The sequence below is a fragment of the Gallinula chloropus genome (genome assembly GCF_964237585.1).
Source record: "Gallinula chloropus genome assembly, chromosome: 22".
Lineage (NCBI taxonomy): Eukaryota > Metazoa > Chordata > Aves > Gruiformes > Rallidae > Gallinula > Gallinula chloropus.
In genome coordinates this window covers 9384238-9401400 of record NC_140107.1, presented here as the reverse complement: position 1 = coordinate 9401400, position 17163 = coordinate 9384238, and the positions used below count along the sequence as shown (strand labels likewise).

Below are 17163 nucleotides of genomic sequence, written 5' to 3'. Positions count from 1 at the left end.
CACAGGGTGCCAGGTGCTTTGGGGACGCGACCCTTGAGGAGGCGGCTGCGCTCCTGCCGCCCGCCTGGCCTCGAAGGGGGGATTTGGGGGCTCTCGGGGGAGTGCCTGGGCCACGGTGCTTTGTGCTTGGCCGATCTCTCTGCCACAGGGCCCATGTGCCCTCTGAGGTGTCAGCCAGAGTCACTTGGCTTTACTTGGTGTTTGGCCTCGGCTTGGCAGACATGGTCAGGCAGCTGCCAGCTGGGAACAGAGACAATTTGCTCCCAGAGAGGAGCAAATCGTGGCTTAATCCAGTGGGGAGATGAGTGGTCATCTGAACAGTGTGATAAACGAAGGCTTGCAGGCGTTTACATCAAAAGAAGGCACACACCAACATCCTTTTTTCCTGTTGCATTCTGTTTTCTACAAAACTACTGAATTTAACCACCACCAGAAGAGATTGGGCTTCACTCAGAGAGCCAGAAGACAGGATTTTGACATAAGTGCTGAAATTTGTGTGGTTGAAATGCTTTCCTCTTAGGTATAGAAAAAAAGCAGAAACAAGTACAAAGCTGGTTCTCTTTTTTTCCAGGCTTGTAATTTGTTTGTCCACAGTGCAGACCTTTCCCTGGGAAGAAAACAGGGCCCAGCTGAATGAATGTTTAGAAAGGTAAGATCAGCTTCACTGTGGGAGCCTGGCTGGCTGACCAAGGCCACAGCTACTCACGCTTGCAAAAACAGCCTTAAGACTTCACTAACAAGGGGTGAAAAGCTTGGGAATGAGAACCTGTAACGAGATCTCATGGTACTCCCGATACGGTGCAGATGGCCTTTCCCCCCCTATTCTGGCCCCTAGTTATGTAACCCTCAGATGTATATAAGCAGCTACCGCCTTGAATAAAGTGAGCTGATTGCTTTTAACCATGCTGGTGTGCAGTCTGTTCTAGTGCCACTCTGTGCTTCCAAAGCCCCTGGATATAAATTATTTTCCAAGATCTGGATTTTGGACATAGGAACTCACAACACTTTACCTGTCCAGATAAGAGACTCTGCAGTTTGGATGGCAAAGTTAGGCAGTAATTGGTTAATCTCAATTACCTTAGTATTGAATTAATAAAGCATGTGATTATAGCAGGGAAAGACTACGTTCTTCCTCCCTGGCCAGCAATATATTCTCCTTTAATACTGCAAGCTCCCAACGCTCGTGGCTCTTTCAAGGACATTTTAAACACTGTCTTTTGTAATAACACTTTCCTAGCATGCATCTGTGTAACCATCTGGCTTGATCACCACCTCATTATATTAGCACTTAACACTGTTGTCTCTGATACAACACACTAACCCTTAAATGATGTACATTAATAAAGTATTACCCATTTATCAGGAACTCTGGGGATTAGGTTTGCTGCTTCTGCAAGCACTGAAGAAAGTGCTAGCCACTGTTCTAATACCTGTGTCCAGGGATTTCTGCGAAGTGCAGCTTTAACACCAAAGTGGGTAAAGCTGCTCTTGGGTTTGGGTGGTTGGTTGGGTTTGGGTTTTTTCCATTTGTGGTTTGGGACCCCAAGAGATAGATTTAATTAAGAGGATCCTGAGGGTTATCTTCCGCTTATCCCCCTGGACTAAAACCCATACGGTGAGTGTTAATTAGGTTGGCAAGCATTTGATTAAGCTACACTGGCAGTATTTTAAATTTATGACTGTCTGTATCACTTAATGGCATTGTTAGGAGACGCCCTTAAGCCGTCTGCTCCTGCAGTCAGACACCATACCCTGCATCTGAAGGATGGCACCTCCTACAGCGCCGTGTTCCCATCTACTATTAGAGGTCTTCTCTGTCTCAGAGCAGTGTGCTGTTGTCTCAGTTTCAGTACTGAGCTGGCAGGCATGCAAAAATCATGAGTCAGGCCACCAACAATGTAATGCTTTGAGTTTGGTGATTTGGCTCATCTTGTCTCTTCATCCCCACGCACTCCTTCAGGCTATATTTAGATCACATTGCCAAGTTCTTCTGTGAAATAATGAATGCTAAGATTATTTTTTTCAAGCCCTATAAAAGTAAGATTGATTTTTTTAAAGTAAATTGCATGACTCCTGAAGCTGACACCAAATACTTGTAAAGCAGTGAGCACGAGTAATGCTGCAACCCCCACCATGAGTTGTAGTGATCTGCATTTCATTTACAAGTATCCTGTTAAAAAAACCCCAGACAGTTCTTTGAATGCACACAGTACTTACGGTGGTAAACTAAATTCTATCTTAACTTCTCTCAAGACATTTATGGCTGATTAAAGCTACACCAAATGTATGATGCAGGCCAGAAGTCTCAAGGTTTTACTGCAATCTTTTATTAAGTGTCATTTCCAAAGGTCTCACCTAAAAGACAAATAGAATTAAATAGACATGCAACATTGCTTATGAAAAATTAAGCAGTTATCCTTATAGTCCAATACTGTAAAGCTTGATTTATTTACACATTTTAAGGTGAACAAGAGAACATTGTAGGCAGATCACTCTGTACATTCAGCCAACATAGGAGCCGTATCCCACAGCATTAAGTTACATGTAAGATACACACTGAGAACGTATTAAGTGCTCTGGTGCATTGAAAAGCCACGCAGCATGGAGACAATAGATGTCAGTTCACATTCCATAAAGCAGGTAGGAGATGCAGAGCCAAGGAGCTATTCTATCAGGTTAGTAAAGGAGACAGTTGATTTTTGTGCACACTTTTTTCAGCTCGACCCTGAGAAGTGCTGCAGGTTTGGAATGCAGGTGCCCTGCCTCTCGGGATCAGCCCTGGATAAACACACACACGTTCAAGTGTGCTGTACATCAACAGGTTATTTTTCAGGCTGTAAGAAGGACTAGAATGTGGTGTGGGGCTCCTCTCCTTTACATCTTCACATGCTGTTTAGCTGCAGATATTTGCTGCAATCCCAGGCATGACAGTCTCACTGTCACCCCGGAACAACAAATACTCTGTAAAAGGTCCAGATTTGAGGCTACAAATAGCTTCCTGTTTTCAGCTTGTAAGCTCTGAACTAGAAGGGAGGCAAGGAGTTTATTTCAATCCTGAGCTATGCCACCCCACTGTCAGAAGGAGCACAGAAGTCCTACAGCCCATTTAAATAGATGTTTGGCTTCCAACAGCCCCTGCTCATGCCTGCTCAGCAACAGAGATGGCTGCTGTAAGGCTGTGCTCAAGAGCCAAGAATAAAATCTTTTGGAAGCTTGGGAGAAAAACCAAGAAAGGGGTAAGCAGCTAAAATATTTTAAAAAATAATAAATCACCCACATTTTAAAATTCAAGTATTGAACACAGGCAGCAGGCAGGAGCAAGGTGCAGTCCAACTACTGTGCGTATGGTGGCTAACAGACTGGCAAGAATGCGACCCTTACAACATCAGTGCATTAAACTGAGGTCTACAGCCCAAGGAACACCTCAGGCTCTACTGATGTGGCACAATGGAGTAATCTAAAACATTGTGATTTATGTGCTGTAGAAACAGACATCACCTCCCTTGGAGTCCTTTGTCAGGAAGTTTCCAAAAGCAAGTCTCCCTGCAGGTAAAGGCAACTGCAATTGTTAAATAGAATTATTTAAACACACACAGACTGTGTAAATAAAACATGGTTATATAAAGCTTTGGAGCAAGACTCTTGCCTTTAGAGTCTTTGAAAGAAATGGACCAATCCAGCACAACAATACAAAAGCTCAGGTCATGGCTGGAGGAAGTTTCACTCAGAGCAGGAGGAAGCCACGTGTCTGACACGGAGTCAGACTGCAGGGCTGTGGGGAACCTGGGCAGCTTACTGAAGAAATAAATAAATTAAAAATTACTGCATCAGGTCAGTGAGCAACTCACAAAAAGAGAAGTGCAAGCAGGGGCTCTGCATCTGGGTAGCGCTCTCCCCTGACAAGGCACACTCTGTCTGTCTGTCTCTCATGAGGTCACGTCCTGTGATTAGGAGAAAAAGGCCACCAGCCACTGACTGGGCACAAACTCTGCACACCAGTCAACTCCACTTGAAATACTACCAAAACACTAAGAAAACTACATTGTTACACATAGGACCACCCTAAGAATAGGGGTCAACAGTAAAACATTCCATCTCTTCTGATTAATTATTTTATACCACAGCAACATCTGTAATAATTAAGCACAGAGAATATTGCTGTGTTTAAAAGTGGAGTTTGGCTATGCATGGTTTAGCACAGCTGGCTTTAAAACAGTATATTTCCGTGGTTTCTTCTGAATGGGTCAAAAATTCTTCTAATAGGCCAAAACTCATTGATTAAAAGGGAGGAGATAAGAAAAAAAAAAATGTCATTCTCATACCCTTCCCATTCAGCCTCCCCTGAACTACTCTGAGTTGTATTGTTAATGAATAAGAACTGCACATAAATTCAAACACAATTGATTTACCAGGGATACAAAGCCAAAAGGTAGTAAATCAGTGTCACTGCAACTCCAACAAGATTAATGTCCTGGCAGTATTAGCCCATTAACATCGTTATCTTACTTAAACACAAAAAGTATTGAGGGCAAAAGAAAAGCTGTTATTTCTTGAGGTTTCATAAGCAGCAGCTTATCTGAACTGTCAGACATGCCAAGTTGGTGAAGAAACTTGGCATATAGGTACATACACAGCCACGAGGCATCTAGTGCTCACAGGAGGGAAGGTTATCTTTTTTCTAACCTGCAAAAAACTGGCAAAACAGTCTCAAGAATTTCTAAATTAAATTAGTAGTCATAGCTGGCAAAGCAAATGTACACCCAGGAATGGTTCTGTTGTATATAGTTATCCTAGATTCCCGCTGTTGGATAGGACAAGTCAGTGGAGTTTTGGGTATTTTTTGTAGTGGGAACAGAAACTGGCCATCAGTCAACTAAAAAACATAAAAATTCACAATTAAAATGCAGAAAGGCTCTGCTGCAAGTCCAAGACCCTCTCAAAACCCTTGGTTTCAGAGCAACCACTTAGAAAGTGTGCGAACACAAGCACTGTTCATTTCACATAAAGCTGCCTAAGGTCCTGGAGACACTCCTCTCTGCATACAAAGACACACCAAACAGACTTAAAAGTTCTGTTTCCCAGCAAAAACAATGGCTTTTAGAGAAGATGATGGTATCAAAGTGCCAGTATAACTTGCATATGCCAGTAAATGTTGTACTTTGTCCTTTTCACTTGACAGGTTTCCCCCCTCACACCCTCTGTGTCTATTCTCCCTTCGTATCAGCTTCTAGGCATCTCTTAGGAGCTGGAAAGATAAATATCATGAGTACACAATGCTCCATTATTCTCAGAGACCTCACTGAGTGCTGGGCTGTGCACACTTTTCTTCTTAGCTCATTCACAATGTGAGACCAGCATCTTCCCCCCCCCCCCCCCCCCCCCCCATAAAAAATGGAAAAAAAAGGGGGGACACCACGATACAACCCCAGCCTCCACCACCTAGACTAAGCTCCACCTTTAAGAGCTCTAAACAAAGGTGGAAGTCCTGCCTCATCCCAAAAGAAAAGCAACAGAGAATTAAGAACTCATCAAGAACTCCAAAAAAATTCTCACCAGATGCCAGTCACCTTACAATTCTCCTTTCTTCTTGTTCTCAGACTTTACAGTGTTCCCTCTGCACCATTTAATCTGACCTGAAACTCCTGCTATGAAACCAGAAAACTGGTGAATAATCTTTGTTCTAAGCTGCCACATAATCCAGTGGTCCTACAAAACGAATTCACTTGCTCAGTGTGTAAATTCAACACCAGCCAGAATAATTGTACAGGAAGTGCCCAGGAGTTGTGTTTTGATAGAGTAAAGGGGCTTGTTTACTCTAACCAAATACGCTGCTCTGAAGACAGTAAGTTCCAGTATTCATGCTTGGAAACAACTACATTTTATTGCCATGTTAAGGTGTTTTGGTGGTTATGCTGGGGGCGTGAGGATTTACAACTTTTCCTGCCCTTGTCTCTCACTGAGCAGCTCCTGGAAACTTCTATGTGAAGATAAACCCAGCAGGACTAAAAATTGCACATTCACTTCTCTTCCTATAGCTCAGTGTTTCCACAGCATCTGCTCTCTCATTGGTTTCGTTCTGCCACGAGACTGCACTCACCATTTCATGCTTCCAGGCAGCAGCATTCAATGGAGAACTGCTATTGACTTCTTGGTAAGACCAACACTTTCACCTTCACAGCTAGAGAGTGTTGTTTGTTTGAATCATCAGCCTTGAAAGTTTGAGACGAGCTTTAACTTGTATCAAGGTTGGCTTTACACTTGCTTATATTTTAATGGGTAAATAAATAAAGGTCATACTTCTGATGGTTCCAATGAGTCCCTTCAAGGTTGGTCACTCCTTTTTGCTGTGCTCCAGCACGCGGTAGGGCGGAGCAGAGACTCCTTTGGAGCCATGTTGCTCCTGCACAATGGGCAACGTAGCTGGAGTATAGATTTCCGGCATGTTGTCATTGTTCTCTAGGGCACCGTAGGAAAAAGAAGCTTTGAGGTCAGGCTGAACTGCAATCCCTTTGTCGTGCATGTTCTGCATGCCTGAAAAGAGCACAGACAGAGATTAAATGCTTCAGAACAGAAGTGCATTCTTCCTGCGCTTCGTTAAGTCAGCTAATTATGCAGTCTCAGCGTTCGTGACACGCAGCTCACCGGTTCCTTGCCTGTTCAATGAAAGACATCATGTTTTTCCATTGAGCACTGAAGCAACTAATGGAGAAATAAGCTGCAATTGAATGATGTTGATAGTCATTTATCAAATGCTGCATGTCTTTTATACAGCTCACCAGCATTTAGCTGTACCTCCCAAAGAACTTCTGCTCTCCCTGGCCTCTACCTCTTGCAACCTCTCTCAGCCTTCCCCAATAATCAGTTCTTCCTGCCAGATGAAGACCAAGCTCAGTCCCAAGAATATCTGACATCCCCCCTCCCCACTCAGAGGACCCAGCAGCAAGGTGGCACACCACCTCTTCTCTGCTCCACACAGAACAGGCACACACCCCTCAAGACATGAGCAAACAAGAGAAAGAGAAACAAGAAAAAAATACATCCAGATACATAACAGAGCCCAAAGCTGGAGCTCTCGCTCTGAAGCCCAACACCTACAAGACTGATAGGCCACTGTATTTGGATTGTTACCTGGCATAGCATCCATTGATATGTAAGGTTCAAATGGTACACATTTCTTCCTATTTCTTGTGATCAGGAACACACCTAAAAACGCTATGAGGCACCTGAGAGAGAAAATAAGATCTACTGAGGTAAATGTGGAAAGGGAGAGGGGCTAATACTGCATGCTGCTGCTGAGTGCCTGTCATCATGTAACACTGTAGAGAGTTTGGAACTGGAAGCACAAGAACTTTGAATTACAGGAAACTCAGGTGAATTCTGTTCTCTGCAACAGTATTAAAATCCACCTATCAATCAGAACTCTCCCACCTTTTCTTTATCAAAATACAGGGGAAAGTTTTCACATTCATTAATTAACCTTGACAATCTAAAGGGGCAAGGAAGGGTATTGAAATCAAGTTTCCTTTGATGAAATTCCAGGATTTGGCAGCCTGACCTTTGAAAGGTTTCCCATAAGTAAACACACTAACAACCGTTGGTCTTGGGTTTAATTGGGAGATTCATGTTACAAACTGTAACATGAATCTCCCAATTGTTTTTTCCTGGATTAATCTAAAAGACATTTCAGAATGTCCCCTGATTATGGAGAGCTGATCACAAGATGCTGTACTAGGACTAAATACTGAGTTACAGAGCAAATATTTTCCTCATCAAATCAGCATTCTGTGCCTCTATGAAGCAGGACTCCAGAAGTCCACTCACAGGTCAGTGAAGGCTCTGTGGAACACCTGGAAGAGATTCCCTAGAGATGGCTTCTTTTGGTTATTCTGCAATTCTTCTAGATTCATGAGTAGGGAAGCTTGAAAAATGGCCTGTGTGCTTCAACATCCCAGCTGATCTCCAGTACAGCCAGTAAGGGATTTCACATGGGGCATTGATGCCATACTACAACCTAGTGTTCCACAATTCCTCTAGAGCATCCAGCAGCCAAAATCCTGAGCTCTACAGGCCACTTTCTGCTCTAACAGAGAAAGTGCTTTCAGTCTGGCCTCTCTCCCAGGCAGTAAGTACCTCCAATGTATATACAGACAGATGGATAGGGATTTTAAAACTTTTAGTCATGAAGAAGGTTCAATCAAGCTTTAAACACTTACCCAAGCGCAAACATACATATATGGAGAACATCTTCACCAGTGAAGTCCAAGTAAAAAGTTGCTCCTTGAAAAGGAAATAATTTGTGACATCTTTCTTCCCAGCTTATATGAGTAATTAGTGCTACATCTCCAGCACTGCTCCCTCCAGAAACCAAATCACGTAAGATGCCTATTTTTACACTCTTCAAATAGAAAAAAAGTAGCCTGATTTCTGCTTTAACACAATTTATTGACAAATCTTTTAGAATTTCATTGCCAAAATAGTTATACTGATGTAACTACTATACTGTACAGCAGCACAGCAACTAGTACAAATCTTTTTGCATTGGGGTAAGGAGGTTGTAAAGGAAATGTTGCTGGAACTATTGCAGGTGACTGTGCTAACAAAGCCTGAGCCAAAGGCTCACCACACAGCAGTGGCTACTGTATAAACCAGTGAGACTCTAGTTCTGAAGTCTGAACAGCAAACCAAATCAGATCTCTCAAACTACAACAGGATACAAACTCCTGACCCTGAACAAGTATATACAGCTCCAACCTTGTGTCCTGGATGTCAACAGGACACGCATTCTGGCTCCTGCTCTTTGCATTTCTAATTGAAGTTAAGTAAATAACCTGAGGAATCCAAGAGCAGCATATGGCTTGGAGCACAGCAGGAATAAACATTAGCTAAAGAGGAGCCCGTACTGTCTCGTGACAGTGAAGAGCATTGAAAGGCAACATGGGGGAAGCTATTGCCCTTATATACCTACAAAAGCCTTACTCTTTACACAAATAGCATCCATCACTGTCAAGCAGAGGCACCGTCTCCAGTGTTGGGGTTGTGTGTTTGGGCTGGTTGAGGTTTCCCCCCAGTTTTGCTCACATCTAACAAGTGCAAAACCTTAGGAAGGCAGCTCAGCAGGTGTGAAGCCAAAGCGGTTTAAAACGCTCATCTTTGTTCACACAGACAGAGCTTTTCCTGTGTGGGTGAAGGCTGAAATTGGAGTCAACTGTTCAGAAAGATAAGTGCCTATCAAGTTGGGAGCAGCTGCCTTCTAGACACAACGCACACAGGACTATCAGGAAGAGAATTCTAACACCTTTGTGCAGAGGAACAGAGTGGATTTATACAGGGTATTGCACAAGTTTTAACCAAACCTGGATAAAATTGGGCAAGGAGAAATTTTAGCTGCGTATTCAAGCTGCACATCTAAGAGCACACATCACCCTTTCCTTCCACACACTAGCATGGTATGAGTAATACTTCTCAGACGTAAGTTCCCAGGCACTTCAAACAACATGACAGAACTTAATAGAAATTTTTAACACAATCTAATGGGATAATTCACATTTCTGGAAAGAAAGAAAAAACCCAACAAAGCCAGCTGCAGAAGAGGGATGACAAGAAAATACAAATCATCATCTTGCTGACTATGTACCTTCCTCATTCATAAATGAGGATTATTTCCAATAATCTTTTACCCTTTTTTTAGAAGGGTGCAACTCACTGTTTTGTGCAGCGTTACCTGCTGTGATTGCTGCTGTTGTGGAGAGGATATAGCCGATGCTGGCAATCTGAGACGAGTCATAGAGCTGGGAGGCTTGAGCTAAAAACCTGCAATACAATGACAGACACAAGTTGGTGATTTGGGAAGGATGCTCAAACTGCATAGCAGTTATCATGGACTAGTACAGTTCTCCTTTTCAGAGCCACCTTTCTAAAGCAATGCATAAAGTTAAGAAACTTTATTCTCTTTCTCACTACACCTGCAACAGCATCCCTTGGAATTCAATATCTGCAATAGATGAGTAAGCCTTAGGTCTGTACTGACTAAAGGCAGAGAAGTTACTGCCACTGGCCTTAGGGCCAGAACATCACTCACATTTTGAACACCTTTTTAGCCTACCAGCATTTTGGGTTATTACAGTTACAGAGGGGAAAAAAACAGATATATCATCAACACCATTGATTCTGCACTTCCATTTTAGACACTGTATTCAATTTGCCACTGTTTCACTCCTAACATTGCTTTGCAAATACTTGAATCATGTATAAATTTAGGATTAAAACTACTAAGCAATGACACTACACAGAAAAGCAAAGACCACCACTATTGCAGGCTCCTGAGACATGGATCTGAGGACAGTCGCAGAGGAGAACAGGTAATTCTTCACCTAAAGTTTAATCAGCATTATTGGAATGGATAACAACCAAGCTACTAATTACTGATCCACCAAACCCAGCACAATTACAGACAAAAATAAAGTGAGTGTCTTACGTTGCTTGAAAGATGGCTGTAGCAATCATGCACACCAACATGATATAAAATATAGGGTAGTCAAGTTGTAAGTTTCCTTGTATCGAGACAACAATCATGCCTGCCACAGCCTTCACTGTCACAACAGTCATGGAACCTGTGAATGCACAGCAGGATTCAGCTGAAGAACTGACACATCCTCGGTGGAGGGCTGCACATTCTCTATATACCACAGAATGACAGAATGGTCTGGGTTGGAAGGGCCCCATCCAACCTGGCCTTGAACACCCCCAGGGATGGGGCACCCACCCCTCTCTGGGCAGCCTGTTCCAGCCCCTCACCACTCTCTCTGGAAAAAACTTCCCCCTATTATCCAATTTAAATCTTCCCTCCTTCAGCTTTACTCCATCCCCCTTGGCCTGCCATTGTCTACCCTTTTAAAAAGTTGATTCCCCTCCTGTTTATAAGCTCCCATATGACAGGCAAACAAAGATCTACAAGAATTTGAACCCTCCTCTTTCCAGGGGCAAGCAAGGGACACAAAGTACATATTTTATCCCCATCTCCGGCAGTTTTATTCCTAACTTCACTACAGTGACCTTCAATAAATAACTTCACCTTTCTGTATCTCTGTTCCTCTCTCTGAAGGGCTGGGAGCGTTCACTATTGAAGTGTTTAAACAGTGCTGTGCAATCACATGATGGAAGGAGGCAGACTTTCATTCCTGAGGCCACATTGGCTTCGTTAATAAAGCTAAGGAAGTTTTCAAAACAAGTACCAGAAAGACCTTACTTCCTTTCTATTTCTCAACAGCACAAGACAGGGCCACTCAGAATTAGGATTGTTGCTTTGTCTATGATTCATGCAGCCTCTGAGACGTCAGTTACTGAACTCCAGCCCCAAATAGTTAAAAATCAAAGAAAACAACCCCAAAAAAAATCATTGCAGTGACTGAAGTTGCATAAATACCAAAAATTGAGGACTGTGACATAGATTCAACAGCACAGTGGGTGCGTCACTGCCTTGCTATTATTCACCCTTTTTAAAGTTTAATTGATCACAGTTTCTTAAAAAACCCAGCAAAACCATATTAGTGTGGAAAAGGGTGCAAGTGAAATCCTGGCGTTTCCACAGTCACTGCAGGGCCCCAGTGCAGGCTTCGAGGATACCAAAAGCATCATTTGACCCCATGCCCAGAGGCTCTCCCAATTTAAGCAGGGACATGCTGGCATGGCAGAGGAGTTATTTCTTTAGCCACACAGCAAATCTTCCCAGAGCCAAGAAGATTCTCATGGGTCAAATCCTCTCCTTCATCCACCAAACCAGCCTTCCTTACCCACCAAGCAGACATTGTACCTTCTCTGCATGCACAGAGTAAGACACTAACAAAGAACCTGCATTGTTCATCCTCATAGGAAATAAATCTTAACTGTTCAAAGGTCATTTGCAAAGATCCTAAAGCTAATAACTTGCAGTGATGTTTATCTAATTTGTAGTAACATTTCTGGAGTGGATTGGTGCATTTTATTATATTAAATAGGTAAATATAATTCCCTATAAGCCAGAGATGCTTCAGTTCACTGTGATAAGCCAAAGTCCCCTATTAACTTACCCAGCAAAGCTACCAGCAGCAGAATAACGACAATGTAGTTTGCATTTTTCTCCTTGTAAAAATATAGCAGCAGGCAGAATATGATGATCTCCACAAGCTGCAAAAGAAATGAGAGTGTGAAAAGATGCAGGGTGTTACAGAAAAGGGCAATTCAAGGAAAATTAGGATCTCACACAATTATAGATCATATTTACTATAATCCTACATTCTAAATTCATGAGATACTCAATAGCTTCTTGCAGACACTTTGGTAAAGCAGCAGATCAAAGAATCCTGACCAAATATTCACATCAGAGCTCTCAGCCCCACTCTCTGTAGCGAGGTTCTCCAGGGGATCCTTGCAGCACATGTCTTATTTAATGGTCAATCTTTTCTCCATTAAAAACCAATTGCTTTTGTAAGACTTTTAATGAGAGATTGATGGCTCCAGAGCACATCAGCCTAGAACAAGCCCAGATGGAAGCACAGCATTTGGAAACCTCTGGAGCAGCAGCTCTCAGCTGCCATCGGTACTACTGCCACAGGCTGAAGCTGAAACACCAGGGAGTGAACAGGCTGTTTTAAACCCTCTCAGTTAAAAGGTATTTAAATCCTAACAGAATAATTCAGAGAAAGAATGGGAGGGTTCAAAATTGTGCATGCATGTATCTGCAGGCAATGCAGACCTGACACCAGGACAAGCTGGCACAGGCTCGTTAACAAGTACAAGGAACACTGGTAGTAACCACAAGGAAAAATCATGCTTGAAAGGAAACTCCCAGTCAGGCACAGAGCAGAAAACTGTCCCACCTTTTATGGGCCATCTTACCATATACAACAGAAATGGCCAGCTCACTAAATGCCTAGTGATATTTTCTCCTGTCATCTTCTCATGACTATTAGGTCCAAATGTTACCAGCAGATAAGTTCCAATAATTGCCAAACCACAGCCTACAAAGGACAAAACATAGCGCCCTTGGGCAGCCAAAGGGCAAAAACAACAAAAAAAAGAGAGGACAAAGTTAGTGGAGGTTAGTGTGGAGGCACAGAAGTAATACTGCACATGCAGTGACCATTAATGACATCATGCACATTCCTCTAGATGACTCATTCCCCTGCCTTCATTCCCCCTTTCAAAATACTGGAACCATAAATACCCCGAGGCAACCTGTGTGCTCTGAGTTAAGAAAAAGAAACCCAAAACTCCTACCAGGAAACATCTGTTAAACAGGAGCTACAAGATCTGTATCTGGGACTCATCCTGCCTGGCACTGCCCACAGCCCATCTTCTGGGAGATGGAAGAATGAATGCCCCAGTTCTGCAAACACCTGCACCACGTATGAAACGCAGCTGATTCAGTCGTGCCTACACTCTTGCAGAGTCAAGGCCTGAGGCTGCAGCTTCAGCCCAGAGAACCACAATTCTCAAATCCTGCAAGCAAAACACTATTTCCTGTATTTCTAAAAAAGACCTGTGAGATTCAGATGATTTGTCACAAGTCAGGAAAAAGAAAACACCCAGAAAAAGCCAGTTTTAACAGTGGATGAGATGAGCTGTTTCTCTGAAGTACTATAGTTAACGGAGATCTCCTGAGAGGCCATGGTATGTGCTGAACAGCTTGTAAACAGAGAGGAAAAATTAACAAGGAACTGTGGGACTTACTCAAAAAATCCTTGGGCTTCCATTTTTCTTTAATAAATATAATTCCTATGATTGCACTAGCTATAAAAAGAAGGGAAAAAAGAAGAGAAAAAAAGAGAAACAGCAAGTTATGTGTCAGTCCAATGATCAGGAATCTCCCACTGGAACACACTCAGACTTGCATGGCTGCTGTCTCTTTCCCCCTTACCTATAACAGACACTGCACTGAGTGGCACAATCAGGGACAGGGGAGCAAAGGCGTAAGAGGAAAACACTCCCAGTTCTCCCAGCACCAGCAGAAAGAGTCCACACCACCACGTTTTGGTTTTAAAGTAGGCGCGGGGGTCTTTGGAACCTGCCAGTCGGATGTGGCTGTATTTCTAGAAAAGAAAATAAAGGCAAAGAATCTTTGGCATAATGATGCTTTTTAATGCAGGATGCTTGAGTCAGGATCAATATTTGCTTCATATACTCACCTGGAGGTTGAGTGCAATACTGATAACAAGATGCCCAAAAATAGCTAGTAATGCACCAATCAAGTTCTCCTGTAAAAACAAGGCAAACACACAGATATTAAACTGAACCACTGGACCCTAAAGGAAGTTGGAGCTTTTTGCACAGTCTGGAAGACAGTAGACTTAAAACAGTTCCTAGAGCACCTGTCAATAAAACCTCTGTTTATCTTCCTCTCTAGGGCAATCCAGGTAAGTTCCCTGTGGCTGTGTTCCAAACCTGTGAAGCTCAGCCTTCCTTAACAGACACTTTCTACAAGAGACATAAATTACTGTGCCTACATTTGTGTTCTCTGCAGTTTCTCAGAGGGGAAGAAGATAAAGCTCAACACAACAATGAGCTGTGCACTCAGTCTTCTCTTTGAAAAAAACTCTTTCATGGAGGTGTTTGCTGCCCTGGATCTCAGCAGAGTACAGGTCAGTAACCTCTGCATTCTGTGGCTGTATTTTAAGAACTATTCTGCTCTTTTCCACTTGTATCTGCTGCCTCATGAAAATTTAGCTCTTCTGATGAGGCAGCCTGGTTATCCCAGATCTTATGCTGCTTTTTATGTGAACAAGTTACACCAAAGTAAAAGGCAATTGGTAGCAACTCCTAGCAAGCTCCCAGCCCCTTCCACATCGGCATTCCCAGCTCAGCAATAATTCTCACGGTCTAAAGATGGAATTTGAAATAAAATGGATGTAAAGCAGGCTGAGTCACAAAGGAGATGCACTTTAGGAGCAAACAGAAGAGCCTGAGGCTAAGGCAGGCCACTTAATATTTGTGTTCTTCCAACAACTGTCTAAATGTCATTAGATGTCATTAGCACTTTTCATTTCAGTGCAAGTCTCCAAGATACGGTGGAGTACAGATAACCACACTCACATTCCTATTCCTCCCTTAGCAATAAATATACTACTCTCCATTTTCTCATACATAGTAAGACAAGGACTTTAAGATTTCAAGTTCTTATCAGTGGAACAAAAAGCTTTTTATCAGGATCTACTGGAATAAGATTCATGAAAGCATTTTCATTCAACACCACCTGAGATACCTTCCCACAGCTGACAGCAAAGCTGGCTGAAAAATGTCACTGTGTGATCACAGATGTAGCCAGAGCAGCTCAGCACAGTTCAGCAAGCAGTTTAGAAGACATGGAGAAGACAATTCGTCAGGCATAGCGCCCCATAAGTGTTTGGGGGCGGCTTCTGGACTGCAAAGGCCTCCCAGCCAACCTCAGCCTGGTCAGTTTTTACCGTGCACCTTTGCTGTGTTGTCAGCAAAGGATGTTTTCTAGGGGAGGGGGGAATGGGATGACCCTGCAGCAACACATCCTACCTCAGCTGCAGGCTCTCTGCGTGACCATGGGCTGACCCACCTCAAATTCAAGCACCTGAACATACCCCAGACCAGAACAGCTGATCTCATTTACTGATGTATGGGTTAGCCTGAAAAGGCACCTAGCAGAATTTATCGCATCTAACCACCTTTAAACATCCACATTTTTGAACTGTCAGTCCTTTCTTCACTTTGTCTGGCTTTTCAAGACACAAAGTTTCCTCTTTCTCTCTCTTGCTGCCTGTATACACAGCATATAACACACAGGGGGCTCCAGGCATGGCTAAATACAAAGCCAGTGCACTTTCTGAAAGAAAACCAAACAAATACACTGGCTTACTCAGATAGTTAGGGTCTTCTAAGCTTAGACTGGGGTAGAAATCTGACCTTGTAAGAAAAGGAGTCAGTGTGTGGCTGCACAGAAACCGCTGCTGTGGCCAGTGGGAGCTGCTGAAGTTGCAGATTTGGACTGTTGCCTCCTTCCATTTTGGTTGATTGGGGTGTTTGCTTTTCAGCCTGTTTGATGCTAGAACTTCTCTTTAAAGATGAGACTTGCACCCCGCTGGAACCACCCTATCTGTAATTTGGTACCACTTCTTCCCATCCATGCTGTTTTGTTTGGACAAGTAACAGTAAAGTTCAGTGAAGCACAAAGGAAGCTCTCTGGAGCCTGCCTGCTGCTTTTCTTCTTCCACCAGGCTACACTGAGATTGGGTAGGCACCGTAGGCAGAAGAGTAGATAAGCCAATATTTCCAGGCAGACAGTGAAGCAGCAAGGTTATATTCCTCCAACGTGAAGCTAAGAAAAAGAAAATATAAATATATATATATAATTAGGTCAAATTAACTTAACAGTCCAAAGCTTGCAATGAAATCCTGCTGAAGGATGGGCCACTGAAAACGTCCTGGATTCAAACTAATGGCTGCACATATGAGCAGAGAAAGTCTCTACTTTTTGAGGTTAAACATCTTCTTACAAAGTCTCAAAGACAGAAACACTCGCACAGACCTTGCTTGACAAGCACTCGCAAACTGGCTCGACCCCAGGGGTGACATATCCAGCTGGCATTTAACATCAGGCCTTGCCATTTGAAAACCTTTTATCAAAAAGCCTCTGAGGCCCACTATTCATTTCCCTACTGCCTGTGCAACTCTGCTGCTTGCTCAGGATGCAGCATCACATTAGTCACGCCATCCCCACGTGCTGGGGATGACAGTGCTGCAAACAGAGGTCATTCCAGTGTAAGTGCTGTAAGGCTAAATTCCTGAGAGCCAGGCTCATCCCAGGTGTCTGGAAAGCAGCACCCACAGCAAGTCAGTCTGAGGTTCCAGCGTGCAGTGAAGGCTCCTTTCCCCAAAGGCCTCCAGAGGCATCAGCACCTTCCCCCCTTCCTACAGACAGGGGTGCCGGTGTGCAGGCACTGTCAGGGCGTGATGCTCGCAGGTGACACCTCCCCCTCGCTCCACGCAAAGGCTGAGGGACAGGCCGAGCACCCCGTCGCCCCAGACCCCGCACAAGTGGCCTGTGGTCACTCCCTGAGGTAGACGGGCCCTTCCCACCCGCCCGCAAGCTCTCCCGGCCAGCCCCGGCCCCTGCGGGAGTACTTTAACTCCTGCCTTGCCCAGGTGGCGCCGGTGCCGGAG

The 17163-nt window shown here is 43.6% G+C and overlaps 1 protein-coding gene across 1 annotated transcript; it reads right to left on the bottom strand.

The window, feature by feature from the left end:
- Window positions 1–6098: 6098 nt before the first annotated feature.
- NIPAL3 (NIPA like domain containing 3) lies at window positions 6099–16005 on the bottom strand (the record flags this gene model as incomplete). The annotated part of the gene is made up of 11 exons (XM_084274353.1): window positions 6099–6531; window positions 7129–7223; window positions 8214–8277; window positions 9722–9810; window positions 10475–10610; window positions 12066–12162; window positions 12874–13019; window positions 13708–13767; window positions 13895–14066; window positions 14163–14231; window positions 15907–16005. The coding sequence occupies 11 exons, from the start codon at window positions 16003–16005 to the stop codon at window positions 6332–6334; spliced, it is 1227 nt and encodes a 408-aa protein (XP_084130479.1). The 3' UTR covers window positions 6099–6331.
- Window positions 16006–17163: the final 1158 nt, after the last annotated feature.